We start from the raw sequence: 23,192 nt of genomic DNA, 5'->3' as shown, positions 1-23,192 counted from the left end.
TCGTTGCAAACTGAAACCATCCCTCAGATCAACTGAAAGATTTCAGCGCTCATAAAGCCTACACATTCAGAATCAGCCAAAGCCAAAAAATAAACTTTAAGTTAAACCACCAACGCAGCATCTCCCACAGAGCTGATGTTAAACTGCACGAAGAAGCAGGAACCCATCCTCAAATCTGCCCAGGAAGCAAACAAACATGGCCAGCGACACAGAGAATGATGAGGTGAGAGGAAGAGGAGGAGGAGTCAGGAATGGATGCCTCCCATTGGTGTCCTGGGCTCGGCAGGCTGGAGAGATTTTGTATCTCATCTGGCCTGCGAATGCCTCGGGACCCCACGAGGACCTGCGAAGTGTGGCTGGAGAAACTGCTCGGCCTTCTGCCTCCACAGCCTGACTCTGGAGAGCAGCAGGTAATGGGTGGATGAGACAGGTGTAGTTTAGCCCATACAGTCAGCAGTACCACCTGTCTGATCTGTCTGATGCTGAATGATGAGCCGTAAACTCATCACAATACTCCCCACCAAAGTCCCCCCTCACACCTGTCCTCTCACACCTGTCCCCTCTCACACCTGTTCTTTTTCACACCTGTCCCCTCTCACACCTGTCCTCTCACACCTGTCCCCCTCACACATGTCCCCCCTCACACCTGTCCCCTCACACCTGTCCCCATACCTGTTCTTTTTCACACCTGTCCCCCCTCACACCTGTCCCCCCTCACACCTGTCCTCTCACACCTGTCCCCTCTCACACCTGTCCCCCTCACACCTGTCCTCTTTCACACCTGTCCCCACACCTGTTCTTTTTCACACCTGTCCCCCCTCACACCTGTCCCCCCTCATACCTGTCCCCTCACACCTGTTCTCTCTCACACCTGTCCCCTCACACCTGTCCTCCCTCACACCTGTCCCCACACCTGTTCTTTTTCACACCTGTCCCCCCTCACACCTGTCCCCCCCACACCTGTCCCCTCTCACACCTTTCCCCCCTCATACCTGTCCCCTCACACCTGTCCCCACACCTGTTCTTTTTCACACCTGTCCCCCCTCACACCTGTCCCCCCCACACCTGTCCCCTCTCACACCTTTCCCCCCTCATACCTGTCCCCTCACACCTGTCCCCACACCTGTTCTTTTTCACACCTGTCCCCCCTCACACCTGTCCCCCCCTCATACCTGTCCCCTCACACCTGTTCTCTCTCACACCTGTCCCCTCACACCTGTCCTCCCTCACACCTGTCCCCACACCTGTTCTTTTTCACACCTGTCCCCCCTCACACCTGTCCCCCCCACACCTGTCCCCTCTCACACCTTTCCCCCCTCATACCTGTCCCCTCACACCTGTCCCCACACCTGTTCTTTTTCACACCTGTCCCCCTCACACCTGTCCTCTCTCACACCTGTCCCCTCTCACACCTGTCCCCCCTCACACCTGTCCTCTCTCACACCTGTCCTCTCTCACACCTGTCCTCTCACACACCTGTCCCCTCTCACACCTGTCCTCTCTCACACCTGTCCTCTCACACCTGTCCCCCCTCACACCTGTCCCCTCTCACACCTGTCCTCTCTCACACCTGTCCTCTCACACCTGTCCCCCCTCACACCTGTCCCCTCTCACACCTGTCCCCCCTCACACCTGTCCTCTCTCACACCTGTTCTCTTTCACACCTGTCCTCTCTCACACCTGTCCCCTCTCACACCTGTCCTCTCTCACACCTGTTCTCTTTCACACCTGTCCTCTCTCACACCTGTCCCCTCTCACACCTGTTCTCTTTCACACCTGTCCTCTCTCACACCTGTCCCCCCTCACACCTGTCCTCTCTCACACCTGTTCTCTTTCACACCTGTCCTCTCTCACACCTGTCCCCTCTCACACCTGTCCTCACTCACACCTGTCCCCCCTCACACCTGTCCTCTCTCACACATGTCCTCCGTCACACCTGTCCTCTCTCACACCTGTCCCCCCTCACACCTGACCGCTCTCACACATGTCCTCCGTCACACCTGTCCTCTCTCACACCTGTCCCCCCTCACACCTGACCACTCTCACACCTGTCCCCTTACACCTGGTCTCTTTCACACCTGTCCCCTCACACCTGTCCTCTCTCACACCTGTCCTCCGTCACACCTGTCCCCTCACACCTGTCCCCTCACACCTGTCCCCCCTCACACCTGTCCTCCGTCACACCTGTCCCCTCACACCTGTCCTCTCACACCTGTCCCCTCACACCTGGTTTGGGTTTTCTGTAATGCAAACAGCTTCGGTCTGATCCAGCACGTCGTCAGACAGCCGTGAGAGGATCAGACCTGAGTGCAGACTGATTTCCTGCCGATGGACTCGCCGCCGCACTCTTAAATTCTGCCTCTCATTTGATTACAGTGCTCATTGATCAGCGTGTAAACAACCATTGAATGAGGATGTGCGCCGGTTTGATGTAACCGTCTCCTCTCTGAAGCACTGCATGCTGAAATCTCATGGGTGCTAATTATGTGTGCACACAGATTACAAGGATTGCATTTCATACTTGAATAATAACTATTAAAAACGAGTGTTTTCCAATTAATTAAACACACAGTCTTTAAGTAACCTCTGGACATCTGCCCTGCGGGCTGAGCTCATTCGGGAGCTGCTGGAGGAAACAAACGAGCGCTCCTTTCATGTGGAAATCTTCACAAAAGAGTCGTGCCACTGAGAATACGGAGGAAACGCCGCCGCCACACTTCCCTCAGTGTTCGACTTTGTTCGTGCAAATTGTGAACATAACTTTTTGATATGATAAAACAGCAGAACAGTGTCATTCCAGGGGCGGGCCTGCTGGGGGGCTCGCCGTGGAGATGATGAAAGAGCTTTTCCGAGTCATTACTCCATCCAGCAGGAAGCCCTCGGTGGGCTCGCCCTCCTGAGCATCATCAACACCCGAGGAGGAGGCGGAGGAGGAGAGGCACGCACCTCAGCCGGTGCAGAGGGCTTTAATGAGAGATGCTTAAAAAAGCACGAAAACGTCTCTGTTAAACTGCTCAGCCTCTGCAGAGGATCAGCCGACTCGCGTTGTTTCCCCCTCAGCCGGAGAGAGGCTGCTCACTTTACCCAGGATTCACTGCAGCAAATCAATATTCGTTTAGCATCGCATCATCGCAGACTCAAATCGAGCCGTCTCACTCAGACCGTCACCTAAAGCAGGAGGAGGGATTAAAAACATCTCAGACTAAAGCCAGGCCCAGACTTAATAAAATGAAAATGGAGTCTAGACTAAACTTAATTCGGGAAACAAAGGCCGAGGTGACTCTGCCTAACATTTCAGATCCTGCACTACGCTGACATCCATCAGACACATGATCAAAAACACCGACACGGGAATATCGATGACTTAGAGGTAGAAGAACGTGCAGCATGAGGATCTGAGCTGGATCAGACTGTATACCAAAGACGGAAGGAGCCCCCGTGACATCATTTCGAAGTCGATTTTGAAACCTTAACATTCGTGTTTCGTAACCTCCATCTTTGTTCACTTTACCAAAGTTCAAACTAAATAAAGCTGCAGTTCCTGTGATGTCCAGCAGAGGCAACAGTGAGTCCGTCCCCATAGACTCCATGTTAAATAAACATGTTTACATCCTGATACACAAACTGCTTGGTCTCTTTAGCTGATTTAGAGTCTTTGTTTTTACCTGTCCTGTTCCTCTTTGGGTCACAGCTGTCCATCTTTTAAATAAAGTTTATGCGAACTTACAGTAAAATGTGTGACATTACAGAAAAGTCCCATGATGCTTTGTAATCTTCATTTATTTACTATAACAAAAGGCTTACAGGGAATTAAAATGAAATATTTGTAGCATTTACAGGAATGTCTAACTAGTAGTACTAACTATTGTTTACATCTCAAAGTATGATGGGAAACGTATTTCCAAACAGGATGACGTTTGTGAGAGAGAACCTGTGACGGCGTGCCTCCTGAAATGGCCTGTGGAGCGTTGGATCAACATCAGTTAATGCACCGAACTCGGCTTCCTCGCTGTGCTCCTACCTGCAAACGTGGAAATTCCTGCAGCCTCATTCTGAAAATCCGTGGACGTGGCCATTAGAGTTGGACTTCAGCTGGTTTCACCGAAAAAGCAGCGACCGGACTTCCACTGACGCGGGAAGTGTTCGCCTTGCTGGCACTCTGCTAATTATAGTCCCCACTAATCAGATTAGGCGGAGGCGGTGTGGGCTTAGATCCTCAAAGTTCACTGAGCTGCTCTCAGGACACTCAGCATCAGCCACAGGTGTCCACGCTCTCCCACACGCACACCAATCAGTCAGCAGATTGATCGCCACCAGGTTCATAATTCAACACCGTTCAGCAGAGAACGCTAAAATACGCGAGAGCGGGACGGCCCGGTTTGATGTTTCACAGGATTGTACTGCCTGTCACGGCATCTGTCCTGCTCACACCGTCACCTGTTACGCATCAGTGGAATCCCGAACACCTGAAGTGACATCACGTCCTGAACGCTTCTTAAGTCACACAATTGTAACTGAGAAAGTAATCAATTAAACTGAAAATGAATGAAGGAATGTAACTTTTGTGATACTCAAACCCCGCCCCTCTGATGATTTTTCCTCTGTGTAGAAGTTACAGTTGTTCCTACTGACCCCTGTGGCTGTTAATTGTGATGTAGCATCTGATACGTCATCTGCTTAAGTTTCAAAACCTCAGCATGAGCGTTTTTTTAAAACCAGAGCTGTTGAACCGCACACTCATTGGCTAATGACCAGCCAATCACATGTTTTAGCCAATGAGCATAATCCTTCCTCCTGAAACACAGCACATAACCTCTCTTTGCTATAGTTTGTATGGAAGATGCCAACTTGTCTGCAAACACCTGCCAACTACTAAAAATGAAATTATAATCATTTGCCTTTAAAGCAAAAGTCGTTCAACTCTGAACTCTGAGGGTGAAATATTTCTATTTCCTGTTTGGAGCTGACATTTTCAAGTTTTACTCCCACTCAGCGAGCTCTTGTTGAGCGTTTGCAGACGTATCGTCGTCTTCAGTGCAAACTACAAGCGAACGCAGCAACATGCTAACAACCAACGTGAATGCAGGTCGCATCACGTCCAATCCAATGTGTGCTCGACGTCACATGAGAAACCTCTGCAGAGCTACAGTCACTTTGAAACCACTGCTATCGCCATCTGGTGGCCGGCAGGTGTAATGCAGGTTTAAAGCCACTGCGCTCCGAACACACATCAACTCATGTTTGTGTCCTGCTGGGAGTTTATTTAAACCAAGAACCTAACCAAGCATTTTTATTGGCTAAACCTAAACCCAAAGTTTTTATTGGCTAAGTCAAACCAAAGGAGCTGAAGCGTGGAGTAGCCAGTTTAACAGTCCTGCGTGGGTCCCACGTGTTTGTTTGTCACAAATCATTTGGAATATTTCATAAACTACATGTTGGTCCACGGCGCACTTTGATGACGTGTTTCGTGCACAAACAGTCAGAAACTCTGCAGGTGTGAGGAACGTGAAGCCTTATTATCCTGGTGCTTTTATTTTGTAGGGTCGCGTTAGTTCCACCTGCTCGCAGAGTGCGCGCGGGCTGAGGGGAGAGGAGAGAGCGAGCAGGAGGAGGTGTGAGCGTGCGGAGGTGGAGCTGAGCCTCCTCTCCGCTCAGTCTGTCTGCGGGTTCGGCGCAGATCGGTGCGCAGAGCCGGAGCGGACAAAGTGCCGCCGCGAGCCTCCTGCGATGCTCCTGGAACTCCCGCTCCTGTCCGCCCGCTCTTCCCTCCTCCGTCCCCGCTCTCCGACGCGACTTCTCCCGCGCGTAAAAGTCATGTCGTACCCTCAGGGCTTCCTGTTCCAGCCCCACGCGCCTCTGGCTCTGCACTCCTCCTTCGGCTCCGGCCTCCTCCTGGGAGCGCGCTCCGAGGAGCTCGGCCGCTCCGCGTCCGGCTCCGCCTTCGCTCCGTACTCCGGACCGGCGACCTCCCCCGGCTTCGGCCCCCAGCTGCCGTACGGAGGGGAGCCGCGCGCCGCCGCGGCGCTCAGCTCCTATGTGGTGAGTGCGCGCGGAGGGCTCGGGTCCGGGTCTGGTTCTGGTCCGTACAATGAAAATATCAGTGCTCTTCAAAAAGTTATTTTTCTCATTTATTTCCAATGATTTTTGAATTTATTATTACATTTATTTAAAATTAATTTTTAATCTGTTTTTTTTTCTTTTTAAAAAATCTTATTTATAAGATAAAAAATAACTTTTAATTATTTGTGATTTATTTTTGAATTAATCATGATTTATATTTATTAATTTAATTTTTAAATTTAGTTTTAATTATTCTTTTATTTATTAAAAAAAAAAGAAATTATTTTTAATGTTTTTTTTTACTTATTTTTGTTCTTAAATTTTTATTTTTGTATTTATTTTTACTTATTCTTTAATTTATTTTTTTAAATGTATTTTAAATTGAAGGAGGAACCTTGTACATTTTTGTGAGGCTGAGATTTTTCCGGTGGATTAAACTGACTGAGCGAGGTCTTTCCTCCTTCTGTGTTTGCGTCTGTAGTTTGAAGCCGTGTGGTCATGTGACCCTCGGGTTAAACTGCGTGGTAACTCGAGCTGACCGCTAACATGATGGTTTCTGTTTCAGAGTCCGGGTTACGACCCGTCCTCGGGCATCTCCGGGTCCTTGGACTACCACCCGTTTGGGGCGCTGGGCCCATATCCGTATGGAGACCCCGCCTACAGGAAGAACGCCACACGGGATGCCACGGCCACGCTGAAGGCTTGGCTTAGCGAGCACCGGAAGAACCCGTACCCCACCAAGGGCGAGAAGATCATGCTGGCCATCATCACGAAGATGACCCTGACGCAGGTGTCCACCTGGTTCGCCAACGCCCGGCGCCGGCTGAAGAAGGAGAACAAGATGACGTGGACGCCACGGAACAGGAGCGAGGACGAGGAAGAGGAGGACAACATCGACCTGGAACGCAACGAAGAGGACGAGGAGCCACTGAAGGCGAGCGGCGAGGAGACGGAGCCGAAGCATGAGGCTGGTGAGTGAGGGGGGAGGGGTCCATCCATCAATTGATCGATTAATTGATGGGTTTTAAAATGACCTGCACGTGACACGTGAACCCGGAGACGTTTGCACAGAGCCGGCGCTCCTCTCCGTCCGTTCTTGTAGGTGATGACATCATCGCAGCGGTGGAAAGAGTTTCATGAGGTTTTTATAAAATCGGTGGTTTTAGTTCTGAGTGTGAGCGAGCGGTCCGTCCTGATCAGGTTTGTTTATAGATCAGATTATTGATCAGCTTCAGACTTTATCGTGCTTTATCGGCTAAAATCAAAGAATGTTCTGGACCCGTTTTTTAAAAAGCGAAGAGCGGCGGGCGCACGGCGAGAGAAACGGGAGCGTGGACGCTTAATGATGCTGAAGCGTGGAGACGGTCGGCGGCGGCGTTCTTCTGATTGATTATTTCTCACTGATGATGTCACTGATCTGGACGAATCAAACACTTTCAGGCTGAACTCTTTTCTTTCTTCTTTAAAGTCGATTCATTGGTCGTGAGAGTCGCTGCTGATTGGCTTTGACCATAAGGCAGATGTGAGGGGGCGGGGTCTAATATGCAGTGCATTTTGTTTGTGTGTGTTTGAATCAAACTCATAACCCTGAACGCTGATGTGTGTTTGGTCTGACCTGGCCTGTCCCCGCCTCCCCCAGACTCCCGCGGCGTGGCGTTCAGAGACGACGGCGGCCAGCGACGCCGATCGAGGATTCGACGAGCTGGACTTTAAGGACTCCCCCGTGGACCGGAGAACCCGTGGACATGTCGGCGGACCCTCCTCGGAGCGCCCCCCCGGAGACGCTCAGAGTGCTGGAGGGGGCGCGCACGCCGAGCCCGCGGTCTAAGGAGCGCCCCTGCGGCACCACCCAGGGGCCGAACGTGGCCCCCAAACCCAAACTCTGGTCGCTGGCTGAGATCGCCACGTCTTCGGACAAAAGCAAAGGATGTAGTGACTCACAGAGCGTGGGGGCGGGGCAGCAACGGACCCCGTTCCCCCACGGCCCCGCCTTGCCCCGACACTTCTATTACGCCTCCCCCTTCATCCCCGGATACTCCGCCTACGGCCCCCCGGGGCCCCTGCACGGCGGCGCCTCGTCGTTAAACGGATTACTGCAGACGGCGGCCCGAGACCGCCGGCTGCGCTGCCAGAGCCAGTTGGAGCCACACGAGCACAGCAGAGGCACGGCGAACGTGTAGAGCGTTTCCACGGGTCTGCGCGGCCCCCGGGGGGCGGGGCAGACTCTGATTTGTTAACAGGAAGGTTGAGACAGTTTTTCTATGTTGATCAGATGTTTGTAATCCTCACGTATCATTAAAGCCTAGTTTTATTAACCCGCCTGCTCTTCTTCACACACATAACGAGCTGCTGATCTAACGAGCCGCGGCCTCAGCGTCCACGCGCTCGTGTCACTCGTATTTCTAACAACATTATCCAGGTTCCAGTTCAAACCCTCCACACGTTTAAACGAGCTGTCATGTTATTGATCTTTAAATAAAGAGGACGGCGCCCCGCGTTCGCTGAGCTGCTGTAAACACTGACGCTTTGATTAAATCCAGAGCGGCGCACACGAGCGGCGTCCTCGCACAACCATCCAACCAAAACAAACGTCCAGGGTTAAACCAATAAAAATCTGTTCTTTATTTACAAAATGACCTTTTGTTTTTCTGCCTCTGATTAGATTTATGGAGTCGTTTCATCTTTAATGTGAATTCAGTTTGTGCTTTAACACAAACTATAATTATATTATTACATTTATTATATTTAATCATTTAAACAAACAAACTGAAATTCAAATGTAAATATGAGCATCCTGTTAAATATTTAAATGAATCCTTTGTAATTTAGCTTCTAATTAATTCATCTTTGAAAAATGTTTTTTTTTAAATCTTTTTTATTTATTCGTCTGTTTTGTCTTAAATCCAAAAATTATTGAAGGACTGTTTCAGGATGAGTTCAGCTCATATTCTTATATGTTTATAGATGCATGAAACCTGTCACGTTGAGCTCATCCGTTGGTTTCAGGTGGGTAAGTGTGCGACCGCAGCGCAGCACCCATCTGAATTTTTGCCATGACTCATTTCTTAACATTATCCTCCGTAATCATTTCAAAATAACTCGAGCGCAGAGGAGCCGAGCGCAGAACGCAAAGACCACAAAGACCAACAAGACTTAGCATTTAAAACAACAATAAGAGCTTTTAAATAAAACTCTTTCATAAATATGTGAGAGCTTTTACATCAGCAGCTCATTTGATTAAAGGATTTAATCACTTATCAAACCCGGTTTATGAACGAACACTGATCTGTTTTTATATTCATCATGAAACAGCAGATGATCGTGTGGAAGTGTAAATATTCGTTCTTGCTCTTTGGTAGCTTCGCTGCTCAGATTGATTTTGATGTTTTCAGAGAAGCAGAATTGTTTCCCGCCCGAAACTCGTAGACACAAATCAGCGTTCAGGCCTCGGGGTGTGCTCCACAGCATCGCTGTAACACCAGCAGGATGTCAAATTCAAAACTTTTACCTGATTTATTTTAACCAGGAAAAACCTGACAGCAGCCAGTACACACAAAATAACACACAAAGTACATACGCACATTAATGATCGCCGTCACAGGCGGCCGGGCGGCGTCCTCCGCTGCAGACGACCCCACGAGCTTTCATTGGCACCTTGAATGTGTGAAGAGGAAACCAAACGAATCAAAGGCGTCGTCCTAAATGCTGAAGACAGAAACAAACAACGTCCAACCCGCTGAGAGCTTCGATGGAAGACGTCATCCTGGAGACGTTAGACGTTACACAGAACAACCGTCACAGCCAGACGTCTGTTTTTATTCTACGCTTTTTATTGTCTTTCATCATCAGTTTGGCAACAAATTCATGAGGTTCATCAGGTTACAGGTGCTAACATGACCGGCTGACAGCAGAAGAGCCGGGACAGGAGGGGAGGACAGGAGGAAAGAAAGGGAGGAAAGAAGGGGAGAACAGGAGGGGAGGGCAGAAGGGAGGACAAAGAGGAGGACAAAGGGGGAGGACAGAAGTGGAGGAAAGGCGGACAGAAGGGGAGGACAGGAGGACAGAAGGGGAGGACAGGAGGGGAGGACAGGAGGACAGAAGGGGAGGGCAGAAGGGAGGAAAGAGGGGGAGGACAGAAGGGGAGGACAAGAGGACAGAAGGGGAGGACAGAAGGGGAGGACAGAAAGGGAGGACAGAAGGGGAGGAAAGGCGGACAGAAGGGGAGGACAGAAGGGGAGGAAAGAAAGGGAGGACAGAAGGGGAGGAAAGGCGGACAGAAAGGGAGGACAGAAGGGGAGGAAAGGCGGACAGAAAGGGAGGAAAGAAGGGGAGGAAAGAGGGGGAGGACAGAAGGGGAGGACAAGAGGACAGAAGGGGAGGACAGAAGGGGGAGGGCAGAAAGGGGGGAAAGAGGGGGGAGGACAGAAGGGGAGGACAAGAGGACAGAAGGGGAGGACAGAAGGGGAGGAAAGGCGGACAGAAAGGGAGGACAGAAGGGGAGGAAAAGAGGGGGGAGGACAGAAGGGGGAGGACAAGAGGACAGAAGGGGAGGACAGAAGGGGAGGGCAGAAAGGGGGGGAAAGAGGGGGAGGACAGAAGGGGAGGACAAGAGGACAGAAGGGGAGGACAGAAGGGGAGGAAAGGTGGACAGAAGGGGAGGACAGAAGGGGAGGAAAGAATGGGAGGACAGAAGGGAAGGAAAGGCGGACAGAAAGGGAGGACAGAAGGGGAGGAAAGGCGGACAGAAAGGGAGGAAAGAAGGGGAGGAAAGGTGGACAGAAAGGGAGGAAAGAAGGGGAGGAAAGAGGACAGAAGGGGAGGACAGAAGGGGAGGGCAGAAAGGGGGGAAAGAGGGGGAGGACAGAAGGGGAGGACAAGAGGACAGAAGGGGAGGACAGAAAGGGGGGAAAGAGGGGGGAGGACAGAAGGGGAGGAAAGAGGACAGAAGGGGAGGACAGAAGGGGAGGGCAGAAAGGGGGGAAAGAGGGGGAGGACAGAAAGGGGAGGACAAGAGGACAGAAGGGGAGGACAGAAGGGGAGGAAAGAAAGGGAGGACAGAAGGGGAGGACAAGAGGACAGAAGGGGAGGGCAAGAGGACAGAAGGGGAGGGCAGAAAGGGAGGAAAAGAGGGGGAGGACAGAAGGGGAGGAAAGGCGGACGGAAGGGGAGGACAAGAGGACAGAAGGGGAGGAAAGAAGGGGAGGACAGAAGGGGAGGACAGAAAGGGAGGAAAGAAGGGGAAGACAGACGGAGAGGGCAGAAAGGGAGGAAAGAAGGGGAGACAGAAAGGCAGAGGACAAGAGGACAGAAGGGAGAGGACAGAAGGGGAGGACAGAAAGGGAGGACAGAAGGGGAGGAAAGGCGGACAGAAGGGGAGGACAGAAGGGGAGAACAAGGGGGAGGACAGAAGGGGAGGAAAGGCGGACAGAAAGGGGAGGACAGAAGGGGAGGAAAAGGCGGACAGAAAGGGAGGAAAGAAGGGGAGGAAAGAGGGGGAGGACAGAAGGGGAGGACAAGAGGACAGAAGGGGAGGACAGAAGGGGAGGGCAGAAAGGGAGGAAAGAGGGGGAGGACAGAAGGGGAGGACAAGAGGACAGAAGGGGAGGACAGAAGGGGAGGAAAGAAAGGGAGGACAGAAGGGGAGGACAAGAGGACAGAAGGGGAGGACAAGAGGACAGAAGGGGAGGGCAGAAAGGGAGGAAAGAGGGGGAGGACAGAAGGGGAGGAAAGGCGGACGGAAGGGGAGGACAAGAGGACAGAAGGGGAGGAAAGAAGGGGAGGACAGAAGGGGAGGACAGAAAGGGAGGGCAGAAGGGGAGGAAAGAAGGGGAAGACAGACGGAGAGGGCAGAAAGGGAGGAAAGAAGGGGAGGACAGAAAGGGAGGACAAGAGGACAGAAGGGGAGGACAGAAGGGGAGGACAGAAAGGGAGGACAGAAGGGGAGGAAAGGCGGACAGAAGGGGAGGACAGAAGGGGAGGAAAGAGGGGGAGGACAGAAGGGGAGGAAAGGCGGACAGAAAGGGAGGACAGAAGGGGAGGAAAGGCGGACAGAAAGGGAGGAAAGAAGGGGAGGAAAGAGGGGGAGGACAGAAGGGGAGGACAAGAGGACAGAAGGGGAGGACAGAAGGGGAGGGCAGAAAGGGGGGAAAGAGGGGGAGGACAGAAGGGGAGGACAAGAGGACAGAAGGGGAGGACAGAAGGGGAGGAAAGGCGGACAGAAAGGGAGGACAGAAGGGGAGGAAAGAGGGGGAGGACAGAAGGGGAGGACAAGAGGACAGAAGGGGAGGACAGAAGGGGAGGGCAGAAAGGGGGGAAAGAGGGGGAGGACAGAAGGGGAGGACAAGAGGACAGAAGGGGAGGACAGAAGGGGAGGGCAGAAAGGGGGGAAAGAGGGGGAGGACAGAAGGGGAGGACAAGAGGACAGAAGGGGAGGACAGAAGGGGAGGAAAGGCGGACAGAAGGGGAGGACAGAAGGGGAGGAAAGAAGGGGAGGAAAGGCGGACAGAAAGGGAGGAAAGAAGGGGAGGAAAGAGGGGGAGGACAGAAGGGGAGGACAAGAGGACAGAAGGGGAGGACAGAAGGGGAGGGCAGAAAGGGGGGAAAGAGGGGGAGGACAGAAGGGGAGGACAAGAGGACAGAAGGGGAGGACAGAAGGGGAGGAAAGGCGGACAGAAAGGGAGGACAGAAGGGGAGGAAAGAAGGGGAGGAAAGGCGGACAGAAAGGGAGGAAAGAAGGGGAGGAAAGAGGGGGAGGACAGAAGGGGAGGACAAGAGGACAGAAGGGGAGGACAGAAGGGGAGGGCAGAAAGGGGGGAAAGAGGGGGAGGACAGAAGGGGAGGACAAGAGGACAGAAGGGGAGGACAGAAGGGGAGGAAAGGCGGACAGAAAGGGAGGACAGAAGGGGAGGAAAGAGGGGGAGGACAGAAGGGGAGGACAAGAGGACAGAAGGGGAGGACAGAAGGGGAGGGCAGAAAGGGGGGAAAAGAGGGGGAGGACAGAAGGGGAGGACAAGAGGACAGAAGGGGAGGACAGAAGGGGAGGGCAGAAAGGGGGGAAAGAGGGGGAGGACAGAAGGGGAGGACAAGAGGACAGAAGGGGAGGACAGAAGGGGAGGAAAGAATGGGAGGACAGAAGGGGAGGAAAGGCGGACAGAAGGGGAGGAAAGGCGGACAGAAGGGGAGGACAAGAGGACAGAAGGGGAGGACAAGAGGACAGAAGGGGAGGAAAGAAAGGGAGGACAGAAGGGGAGGAAAGGCGGACAGAAGGGGAGGACAAGAGGACAGAAGGGGAGGACAAGAGGACAGAAGGGGAGGAAAGAAAGGGAGGACAGAAGGGGAGGAAAGGCGGACAGAAGGGGAGGACAAGAGGACAGAAGGGGAGGACAAGAGGACAGAAGGGGAGGAAAGAAAGGGAGGACAGAAGGGGAGGAAAGAAGGGGAGGAAAGGCGGACAGAAAGGGAGGAAAGAAGGGGAGGAAAGAGGGGGAGGACAGAAGGGGAGGACAAGAGGACAGAAGGGGAGGACAGAAGGGGAGGGCAGAAAGGGGGGAAAGAGGGGGAGGACAGAAGGGGAGGACAAGAGGACAGAAGGGGAGGACAGAAGGGGAGGAAAGGCGGACAGAAAGGGAGGACAGAAGGGGAGGAAAGAGGGGGAGGACAGAAGGGGAGGACAAGAGGACAGAAGGGGAGGACAGAAGGGGAGGGCAGAAAGGGGGGAAAGAGGGGGAGGACAGAAGGGGAGGACAAGAGGACAGAAGGGGAGGACAGAAGGGGAGGAAAGAATGGGAGGACAGAAGGGGAGGAAAGGCGGACAGAAGGGGAGGAAAGGCGGACAGAAGGGGAGGACAAGAGGACAGAAGGGGAGGACAAGAGGACAGAAGGGGAGGAAAGAAAGGGAGGACAGAAGGGGAGGAAAGGCGGACAGAAGGGGAGGACAAGAGGACAGAAGGGGAGGACAAGAGGACAGAAGGGGAGGAAAGAAAGGGAGGACAGAAGGGGAGGAAAGGCGGACAGAAGGGGAGGACAAGAGGACAGAAGGGGAGGACAAGAGGACAGAAGGGGAGGACAGAAACCTTCTAAATCAGAAACAAACATAATGTAGATATTTATGACAGCCGAGATCAGCAGACCGTTTATATTGAAGAAAATCTACAAATGTACAAAATGTAAATTCTCAGGTGAGACTAAATCACACGAACTCGACCAAAGAAAGACTGAAAACACAACAAACACACACACAGTCACAGACACACACAAACACACACACAGTCACAGACACACACAAACACACACACACACACACTGACTACAGTCGACCTCTGCAGACGTTATGTTTCTAAATTAAAAAGAGATGAATGACGCTCTTGGATTGGCTGCTTCTAAACCTCCCGCTCCTACACCACGCCTCCCCCCACGCCGCCTCTTCCTCCGTGGTTACTTTACATAACCACAGCACTGAAAAACATATCAATATTTTTATTTTAATACTTTTTAAAATTTACATTAATATTTATTTAGTAATTTAAATTCAGAGTTTATTTAGTTAATTATATTGTTCTGAATAATTCTTAATAACACTTTACATTAAACTCCTGATGTGGGAAATTTACATGTAATCCAATTACTTAACATCAACATTTAAGAGTAAAATGTTCCACAGCACCAGATCTCAAAAATCCAGCGAAGTCAGACAAACACGACCAAGAAGCTAAACGACTTCATCACCGAAACACGCTCCAGCGAACACGACTGAAGGCCGCGCCCCCAAACACGACTGAATCGTTCTGCGATGTGTCTGTATCGACTCCTCTCGTCTCATATTTCTATTTTACTCCAGCACAACGGGTGTGCAGCACTATTCTGTTCTAATCTGACAGACACGCCTAATCCCAGAAACAAGATGAGACCCTGCAAACAGCTGTCCCTGAAACACGGCACGTGTCTCTCGGCCTTTAGCGGCCTCGCCGCTGAGCGTTTTCTCTCCGTGCAGCAGGTCTGCCACATGTTTGTGATTTTCTCTTTATTCATGTTTTTAGTAAACATGCGTGACCTTCAGAGCCACCGTACCGCAGTGACAGCCTTCAGAGTATAATCCCAGTGTCCAGATTACAGGCCGGCGTCTTTGCTCTGAATGCTTCTCTGCGATTCATTTTCTGACAGCAGGAGAGTCTTTGTAGCGTCAGCGTGCCATCAGGCAGATGAATGAGGCTAAACGTTTTCTTTATCTGCCCCCCCGACACGCTCGGCATGATGGGAGGCGATACGGCGTGGAGGGTAGGTAGCATTAAGCTTCCCATTGAGCTCCAACATCTGCTCTGACAAACAAGAGGGAAAAGCTGGAAGCTGTTCAATTTCAGCGCGACCCTCGGAGGATACGAGGCGCTAAGAGGCTTACACCTCCTGCATTTCCTCCACGTGCGGGGGGGGGGCTCGCTTTAACCAACCACTTGTGTACATCTCAGATGCAGCAGCTCGTCTTTTGAGTTTGATCCTGATCCCGCAGCGACGAATGGGCCGAGCGAGGATCCTAAGCTCTCCTCACAATGAGCCGGATTCAGGGAGAAATCCGAACAGGGTTCCCGTTCAGGAGGCCGCGGCTGCACATCACGACCTCCGCCGCAGACACCTGCAGAGCTGCGTGCACGACCACAAATTACACTTTTGATCTGGAAAACTAAATTTAAAGAGATCTTTATATCACTGTGGCTCTGTGAACTATTTGATCGATGTATTCATCCACAGCTCACACACCGACTCTTCTGATTCAGACAGTTTCTATTTGTCCATAAATCTTCTGTGATTTTACGTCTTTGTCCTGTTTGTGTTTTTCAGGTTGGAGGCGAGAGGACGGGGGAGAGGTGAACGGCCAATCAGCACCTGAGCGAACACCTGAGCAGAACTGTGCGGCGTTTCCGGCGCAGACGGACAGGCGGACGCTTCCCGCTCTGTCCGCAGGGACGTTTTTTAAAAGCTGAAGCTTTGAGGCTTGGATTCAAACACGCGGTGTTGTGCTCTGAGCACGCCGACCACACCTGTTCATCGCCAAACCCACACCAGACGCTTCCTGGCCCACAAACGCGCTGATGTCCCATTGGTCCGTCTTTTAAGCTGATGGAGATGTCCAAACCCAGCTCCTCTTCCTGCTGTAATGTTCTGCTGCATCGATCTTCTGCCGATTCTTCACATTTGGACAGAAAACAAATAAACATGGTGGAACATCGATCCGCAGCAGGAGAAACAAAACCAGCGTCACTGAATAATCCATCAAACGGGAAACAGGAAGTATCGATCAGTTTAAACAAAGCTGAGCTGGGAAGGCTGGCAGGATCCTCGGAGGAGGCTGCATTCACAAACCTCCACTCTGTGCTGTAAAGTACAGAGTAACAGCTGGACAGGAAACATCTGCAGCATCATGCATCATGCAGTTCTTCAACGTATGACGAGAAGAAGAAACCTGTGCAGGATCTCTGAGTCCGGCGAGGGCTTCAAACACCCCACAGTTCCCATCAATGCTCACTGTCACCAAACTGGAAGCCGGTCTGACGATGGTTTTAGTGCTTAAAAGCTGCTGAGGTGACCTCTGAGGTGACCCCTCTGAGGTGACCCCTCTGAGGGGACGCTGACCTGGTCAGGAGATGCTTCTGGTTGCTCACAGTGTAAGAGGCGCCACCAGTGAAGAAGAACCCGCAACCTTGGCGTGACCGACGTGAGGTCGCCACCATCAGGGAGAAGAAAACTAATTTAGGGTGAAGCTTTAATACACGTTCAGAGAGGATTCATTATAAAACTGACAATAACACAGCACCTCGGTGAAGTCACCCATGCTCAGAGCCCACTCAGTGTGGTACCTGTGTGCTCACACCTGTGGAGCCATGATGGCGTTTGTCTTACAGGCATTCATAAAATCACTGATGGCTCTTACAATTTCTAAAACAGAGCCGAGCTCGTCAAAGCTGAGCTTTTCACTGGGTTCAGTTTGAAACAAGCAGAAATCGATAAACAAATCTGATATTTGGCACCATCGCTCCCATCGCTCCCTGAGCCTGGTTCTGCCGGAGGTTTCTTTCTGTTAAAAGTGAGTTTTTCCTTCCCACTGCCACCAAGTGCTCAGTCAAAGGGTGTCTCTGACTGATTGTAGGGTCTGTACGGTATGAAGCACCTCGAGGTGAATGTTGATAATTAAATTGAGTTGAAAAGGGAAATTATTTCTGGCCTCAGCTTTGATTTCTCACTGTTTCCCTGTTCAACAATAACTATAAATATAATAATAAAATAAAAATAAAATAAAAATATAAATAATAATAATTATGACAATAATAATAATAATAACAGTAATAATAATATTAACAACAATAATATTAACAATAATAACAATAGTAACAATAGTAATAATAACAATAGTAATAATAATAATAATAATAATAACAATAACAATAACAATAACAATAACAATAACAATAATAACAATAGTAATAATAGTAATAATAATAATAATAATAATAATAATAATAATATTAACAATAATAATAACAATAACAATAACAATAACAACAATAATATTAACAATAATAACAATAGTAATAATAATAATAACAACAACAACAATAATAATAATAATAATATTAACAATAATAACAATAGTAACAATTGTAATAATAATAATAACAATAGTAATAATAATAATAATAATAATAATAATAACAATAACAATAACAATAACAATAACAATAACAATAACAATAATAGTAATAATAATAGTAATATTAACAATAATAACAATAATAATAATAATAATAATAATAATAATAATAATAGTAATATTAACAATAATAACAATAATAACAATAACAATAATAATAATAATAATAATAATAATAATAATAATAATAATAATTTTTATGATGGAAAGTCTGTGGAATACGTTTAATTGCCTCTGACGGTGCCAGATGGACAGCTGGGTTCACCTCCCGGCCTGTTCAGGATCCCTGCGCCCCCCCAAGCGACTCCCCGTCACTTCCCCCTCCACCAGCTTCCAGCTGTGTGTTTACGCTGTCAGACGGTGAGGAGCATCCTGGCGAGGCGGCGAGGGGTGCAGCCGTGGGCCGGCAGCTGTCGCCTGGTGATGCCACTCAAACCCTCCTGCCACCTCCTGCCACGCAGCTCCTCCTCCTCAGCAGCTGGGACGGCCAGCAGGCGGCTCCCTGCAGCTCCTGCAAACACGTCGTCCCTCAAAATTACCCAGAATCCCCAGTGATTGCAGAGCCGTTTCAGCCTGCATCCCCGCCGTCTGACCCTCTGCTCCGCTCGCTCCTCTCCACCTGGCCCAGCAAATGAAATCCTTTCATCAGCCATCATATTTCATTTATTCTCTTCGTGTTGCTTTAATAAACTGAACGTTTGAAGCTTTTCTCAGGTGGACACAGGTGAACCTGACCGTTAATCTAAGACACGTCGAATCAGTTTTTGTGTCCCGTGTCAGAGAATACTGAGAAATAAAAGATCATGATCACCACAATTATCTGACACAAGAGTGATGATTAAAAGCTGGAAACTGGCAGAAAACTGTGGTGCTGATGCGTTGAAGTGACCCTCTGACCCTCTGCAGGGAAACCAACCTGCCCAGACTGACAACCACTGAAACTTTAACCTGAACTGAAACATCTGCTTCCTGCTTCAGTGAAACCTCGTTAGAGCCGATGTCAGGCGATGCTGCGGGAAGCAGAGGGGGAGGCTGCCTGCAGTCTGTTTGCTCAGAGCGCCCCCTGCTGGGCATCACCTTCCTGTGACATTAGAGCGGCATCATCATGTTCAGTGTGACATCAGCTGTGTCCCAAAACATCGGCTGCATCCTTCGGAGGACCCGGCCTTCGCGGTCTAGTGCGAGGCTGTGAAATGTGACGGTCCAGCCTTCAGATCAGCGTCAGTGCTGTGTCGGTGGAGTTTAATAAACTCGCCGTCTGCTCCTTGCTGTCTAAGATATAACAGGACACTGGAGTAAACTCTCCACCATCTCACAACTGATGTTTGACGTTTATTCAGCTGTGTGAAAATCCCGGAGGAACCCACCCGATGATTAATAAAGTTTTATTTAATCTCATAACTTTGATCTCAGCCAAACACCGAAAAAAGCCAAACAATTACATTTTTCAGTTATCCGAGTGACTTCATATCATGTTTAACCTGAGTAGTGAAAGAGCGGGGTCTGAAAACGATGAAGCCGGGAGTCCGCTGCTCTCAACGGCTCGAGTGACCCTTGAACCCCCTCGAGCTAGTGGCTAACAGACGTCTCCGAAAACGTCGGCGCGCTTTTTCAAATATGCGGTGTCTTGATAAACTGAGCAGATATTTGATGTTTACACAGCTGCTTTCTCGCCTGAAAATATGTTAAAAGTTTATTTTGTGACCCAGAAAGATTAATAAGAGTAATTTTAAAACTTAGTAGCGGCCGCCATTGTTGGCAGCTGAAATTTGGCTGGGCCGCGCTATGAATTCTGGGATATGGTGGGCCACGAAGGACACACCCGACCCATCCATCAAATTCGGGGAAATGAAGGACGCATTTGAAGGAGTCGACGAATTGGGACAGCCTTCGTCGCCTGGTTGTGACGTAATCGGCCTTCAAATGCGGCCTCCGGAGGATGTTTTGGGACACAGCTACTGTTTCTAAAAGCACTCAGTGAAGCTGTGACGTCACAGCAGCTCATCAATGCGTACAGATCATTTTTACACCACACTGATGTTTTATGATGTGATTTTATGCATTTATGATGGTGTGTTAAGTTTCTTATTTGGCACGTTTGTGTCTTTTTTAAATCAATAAACTATAAATATAAAACATTTAAGCTTTTCTATCTGTAAGTCTCGTTTATGCAGCCACAGATGACACAGAGGCAGTCCTAGAGCCTGGGGGGGTCCTGGGTACATACAAAAGGGGCCCCTCCACCCGGAGTTCATAACAATGAAGTTACAAATAATAAAATTGATAAATAAAATAGATTTAAGAGATTTTTTGTTGTTGACTGAGCTGAAATGATAAACAAAAGGCAGACATCGTGTAGCAGGGATCTTAAAGCTCCGCCCACAGTGGAGGCGATCTGCTTGTCACAGCTGGTCCTAACCCTCTAACATATTTACAAACCAGGTCATGGTAGTCACTGACCTGTGAAACGCCTTTTTTATGTGAGCACGCTCAGAGCCGAGGATCAGGACTGGGACCAGTTACATCCAGCTACTGCAGCTGTGTCAGAATAAATAAAGTTTGGAGCTCTTTCCACACAAACATGTGAAAAGGCTGAAAATTCTTAACTCATAAAATCTTTTTTCACAGAAAATTAAACTTTCAACTCTAAAATCTTCATTCTGTCATTTTAAAGATGGCCAAGTTTCCTCAAAAAGGAATATCTTTATTTTTGAACTGGTTTTAGAGGAAAACATCCATCCATGCATCCTCGTCCGCATCAGCAAGAGGCGGGGTACACCCTGGACAGGTCGCCAGGCTAACACAACAGAAAACCATTCGCACCTATGGGCAATTAGAGTTACCAGTTAACCTGCCCCCACTTAGCTGCACCTGTTTGACTGTGGGAAAGAACCCACGCAAACCACGGGGAGACATGCAAACATCATCATCATCATCATCCTATCATCTCATCACTCTCATCATCATCATCAATCGTCATGATAGTCATCATCATCACTATCATCATCATCATCATCAATCAGCTATATCATCATCACTATCATCATCATCATACATCAGCTCCCTTCTTCCGTTAAAAGGAGTTTTTTCCTTCCCGCTGTCACCAGTGCTTAGCTAATCATTAGCATTATTGCTGATGATGTTTCTTATGGAGTTTAATGAAGTAATTTTGAGACATCCACATTTTCCAATATTATTCAAACATTTCATTCTCAGCACTTGAAGAAAAGTCTTTATTTTATTATTTATTATTTATTTAATTCTACTAAAATGAACCTGATGATATTTGTGGAGCTGCAAACAGGTTTTCTCCCTCGGGCCGTCTCAGGGCGTTTGTACGGTGTCTCCCTCCAGGTGAGCATCCCCTGCAGGCCAAGCCTCCCCTCAGCAGTCGCTCTACCTGGGGCATGGTGGGAGCTCGCAGACCGCCTCCCCCCTCTGAAGCTGCAGCTGTCTGCATCTCTGCTGGAAGCGGCGCCTCCTGCAGGTGAGCCAGGAAGAGCGCTGTCAACACCTCAGCGGGAGGAGGAGGAGCGTCCTTTAAGCTGAAGCTCAGGATGAAGGAGAGACTTTACAGAGTGTTGGAGCTATCTGTTCTTTATTTTTTATTATTTTGAAATTAGTTAAAGTTTGTTGTTAGTTTACTTATATTTTGGGGTTTATTTACAAGTTTATTTGTTGGTTAATATTTGTTTCAATGTTTGTTTGATGTTACTTTGTTAAATTAGTCAGGAAGAGCTGTAGGGCCATTTTGTTTCTATAAATAAAGAGACTGGTACAGGACCAGCATGCACTGGGGTGGGCCTATGGTTTTTACCAGAGGCAGAGAAGCAGCAGGATCTTGTTATTGCCAGACTGGATGAATAACCAGAAAAACGCAACTTTCAAGTTGGACAGTGGACTTCTTTTGCCTGCGTACGAAATATGATCTCAGTGCAGCAGTGGCTTGTGGACTTTTAATGTGGGATGTTTGGTTTGGCAAACAAAAGGAATTGCCACTACACAGAGCTTTCTTCATGATGATGCATAACAAAAATAACAAAAATAAAATTACTTGAATCTTTGATTAATATGATGATTATTTTAACGAGGTAGTCAGTTGATGAGTGAAACTTTATTAGAAAATACCACAGCATATGAAACATGTCTAACAGTATGATCAGCAGAAATGCAAAGAGAGAGAAAATTCTTAAAAGGCCCTGCAGGTGGCGCTGTGTGTGGTTGGCTTGTCTCCATCCTGTGAAAGCTGAGGTCTTTCTGGAGGTTAAAGGTGTTCGGTCACTGACCTTGACGACCTGCAGTCCCGCTGCTGTCCAGCAGGGGGCGAGTCCTCTGAAGATTGACTGGATAATGAGTCTCCTGCTCAGCTTGACCTCTGACCTCAGTGATGAGATTCTGGTCTCAGTCACTGGTTTCAAGTCTGGTTCAGGCAAGATGGGAACGAGAAAGTCAGAGGAATGTTTGGGTGGCACCTTTAAATAATTTTCTCACCTTAAAAACACACAAATCAGTTCATTCAGGGACCAACAGCACACTGCAGCCTGATGTATAGAGATGAACTTTAAAGTTGGAAAAATTACAGTTCTGAAGATCCACGGAAATAAGGCGATAAACTTGCCAGCGTACTACAGACCTTAAAAACCAAACAACACTCAAATAGGCGACAAAAGACCAAGAAAACAACGTAAAAACACAAGAAAATCACTTCCTGTTACTTTAAAGAAGGAAGAGTTATCAAAACTGTACAAGATGCACACATATGTGAAAGGATCTGAAGGAGACTTCAGAATTCTTAACATGTGACAACATGTGACTTGGATGGAGCGTTACAACAGAAGGAGACGAGGTTAAACAACAAGAGACCTGCAAGGCCGTCGCTCCAGACGAGATGCATGTTTCTACATCGATGTGAGCCGCTGAGCTGGACGGAGAGAATGCAACGATAATCGACAAAGATTAATCTCAAGATGGAGTTTCTATCAGCGCTGCAAGCTTTCAGTAGCTTTAAAAAACGGTGGTAAGATCATTATAATGAGTTTCTGACACATTCCTGATGACTTCAGTCTCTAAGTGAGTTTATTGTTCTATTATTCTGTCTTTAACACTTTACTGAAAGGAGCCTCTGCAAGAAGAAGATGAAACATTTACAACTTTACAATAATTAACACTTGATTGCATCGCGGGGCAGAAAATCCAGCATGAGGTGAAGAAATGTGTGCGTGAGCTCTGCGTGTTCAAATTAACGGTAAATTAACTTTATGATAATAAAGTTTTGTTGAGGACCGTGAGACAAATGCATGAGTCACAGTTTAAGTTCATTAAGATTAATTTGAACTTTATTAGTGATGATATTTAAAGGTGTAGAGTCACCTCCAGATTCTAAACAAAACTACAATTTATAGAATCTGAGATTTAATCCAACACATAAAGTGCA

The 23,192-nt window shown here is 48.8% G+C and overlaps 2 protein-coding genes across 2 annotated transcripts in view; one reads left to right on the top strand and one right to left on the bottom strand.

Moving 5' to 3' along the window:
* Positions 1-4,195, bottom strand: part of LOC146513363 (uncharacterized) — a 58,656-nt gene extending 54,461 nt beyond the window's left edge. Inside the window, exon 1 of the mRNA XM_085167006.1 lies at positions 4,022-4,195. Within this exon, the coding sequence (XP_085023132.1) occupies positions 4,022-4,076 (55 nt within the window). The 5' untranslated portion in view covers positions 4,077-4,195. The remainder of the gene's footprint in view (positions 1-4,021) is intronic.
* A 301-nt stretch (positions 4,196-4,496) lies between these two features.
* irx5b (iroquois homeobox 5b) lies at positions 4,497-8,721 on the top strand. The gene is given in 5 exon segments (XM_085168050.1): positions 4,497-6,039; positions 6,626-7,031; positions 7,700-7,734; positions 7,736-7,794; positions 7,796-8,721. Coding segments are annotated over 5 exon segments (1,257 nt in total). The 5' UTR covers positions 4,497-5,727; the 3' UTR covers positions 8,241-8,721.
* Positions 8,722-23,192: the final 14,471 nt, after the last annotated feature.

The sequence above is a fragment of the Neolamprologus multifasciatus genome, chromosome 7 (assembly GCF_963576455.1).
Source record: "Neolamprologus multifasciatus chromosome 7, fNeoMul1.2, whole genome shotgun sequence".
Classification (NCBI taxonomy): domain Eukaryota; kingdom Metazoa; phylum Chordata; class Actinopteri; order Cichliformes; family Cichlidae; genus Neolamprologus; species Neolamprologus multifasciatus.
The sequence above is the reverse complement of the archived record's forward strand: the minus strand, read 5'-3'. Positions and strand labels throughout refer to the sequence as shown.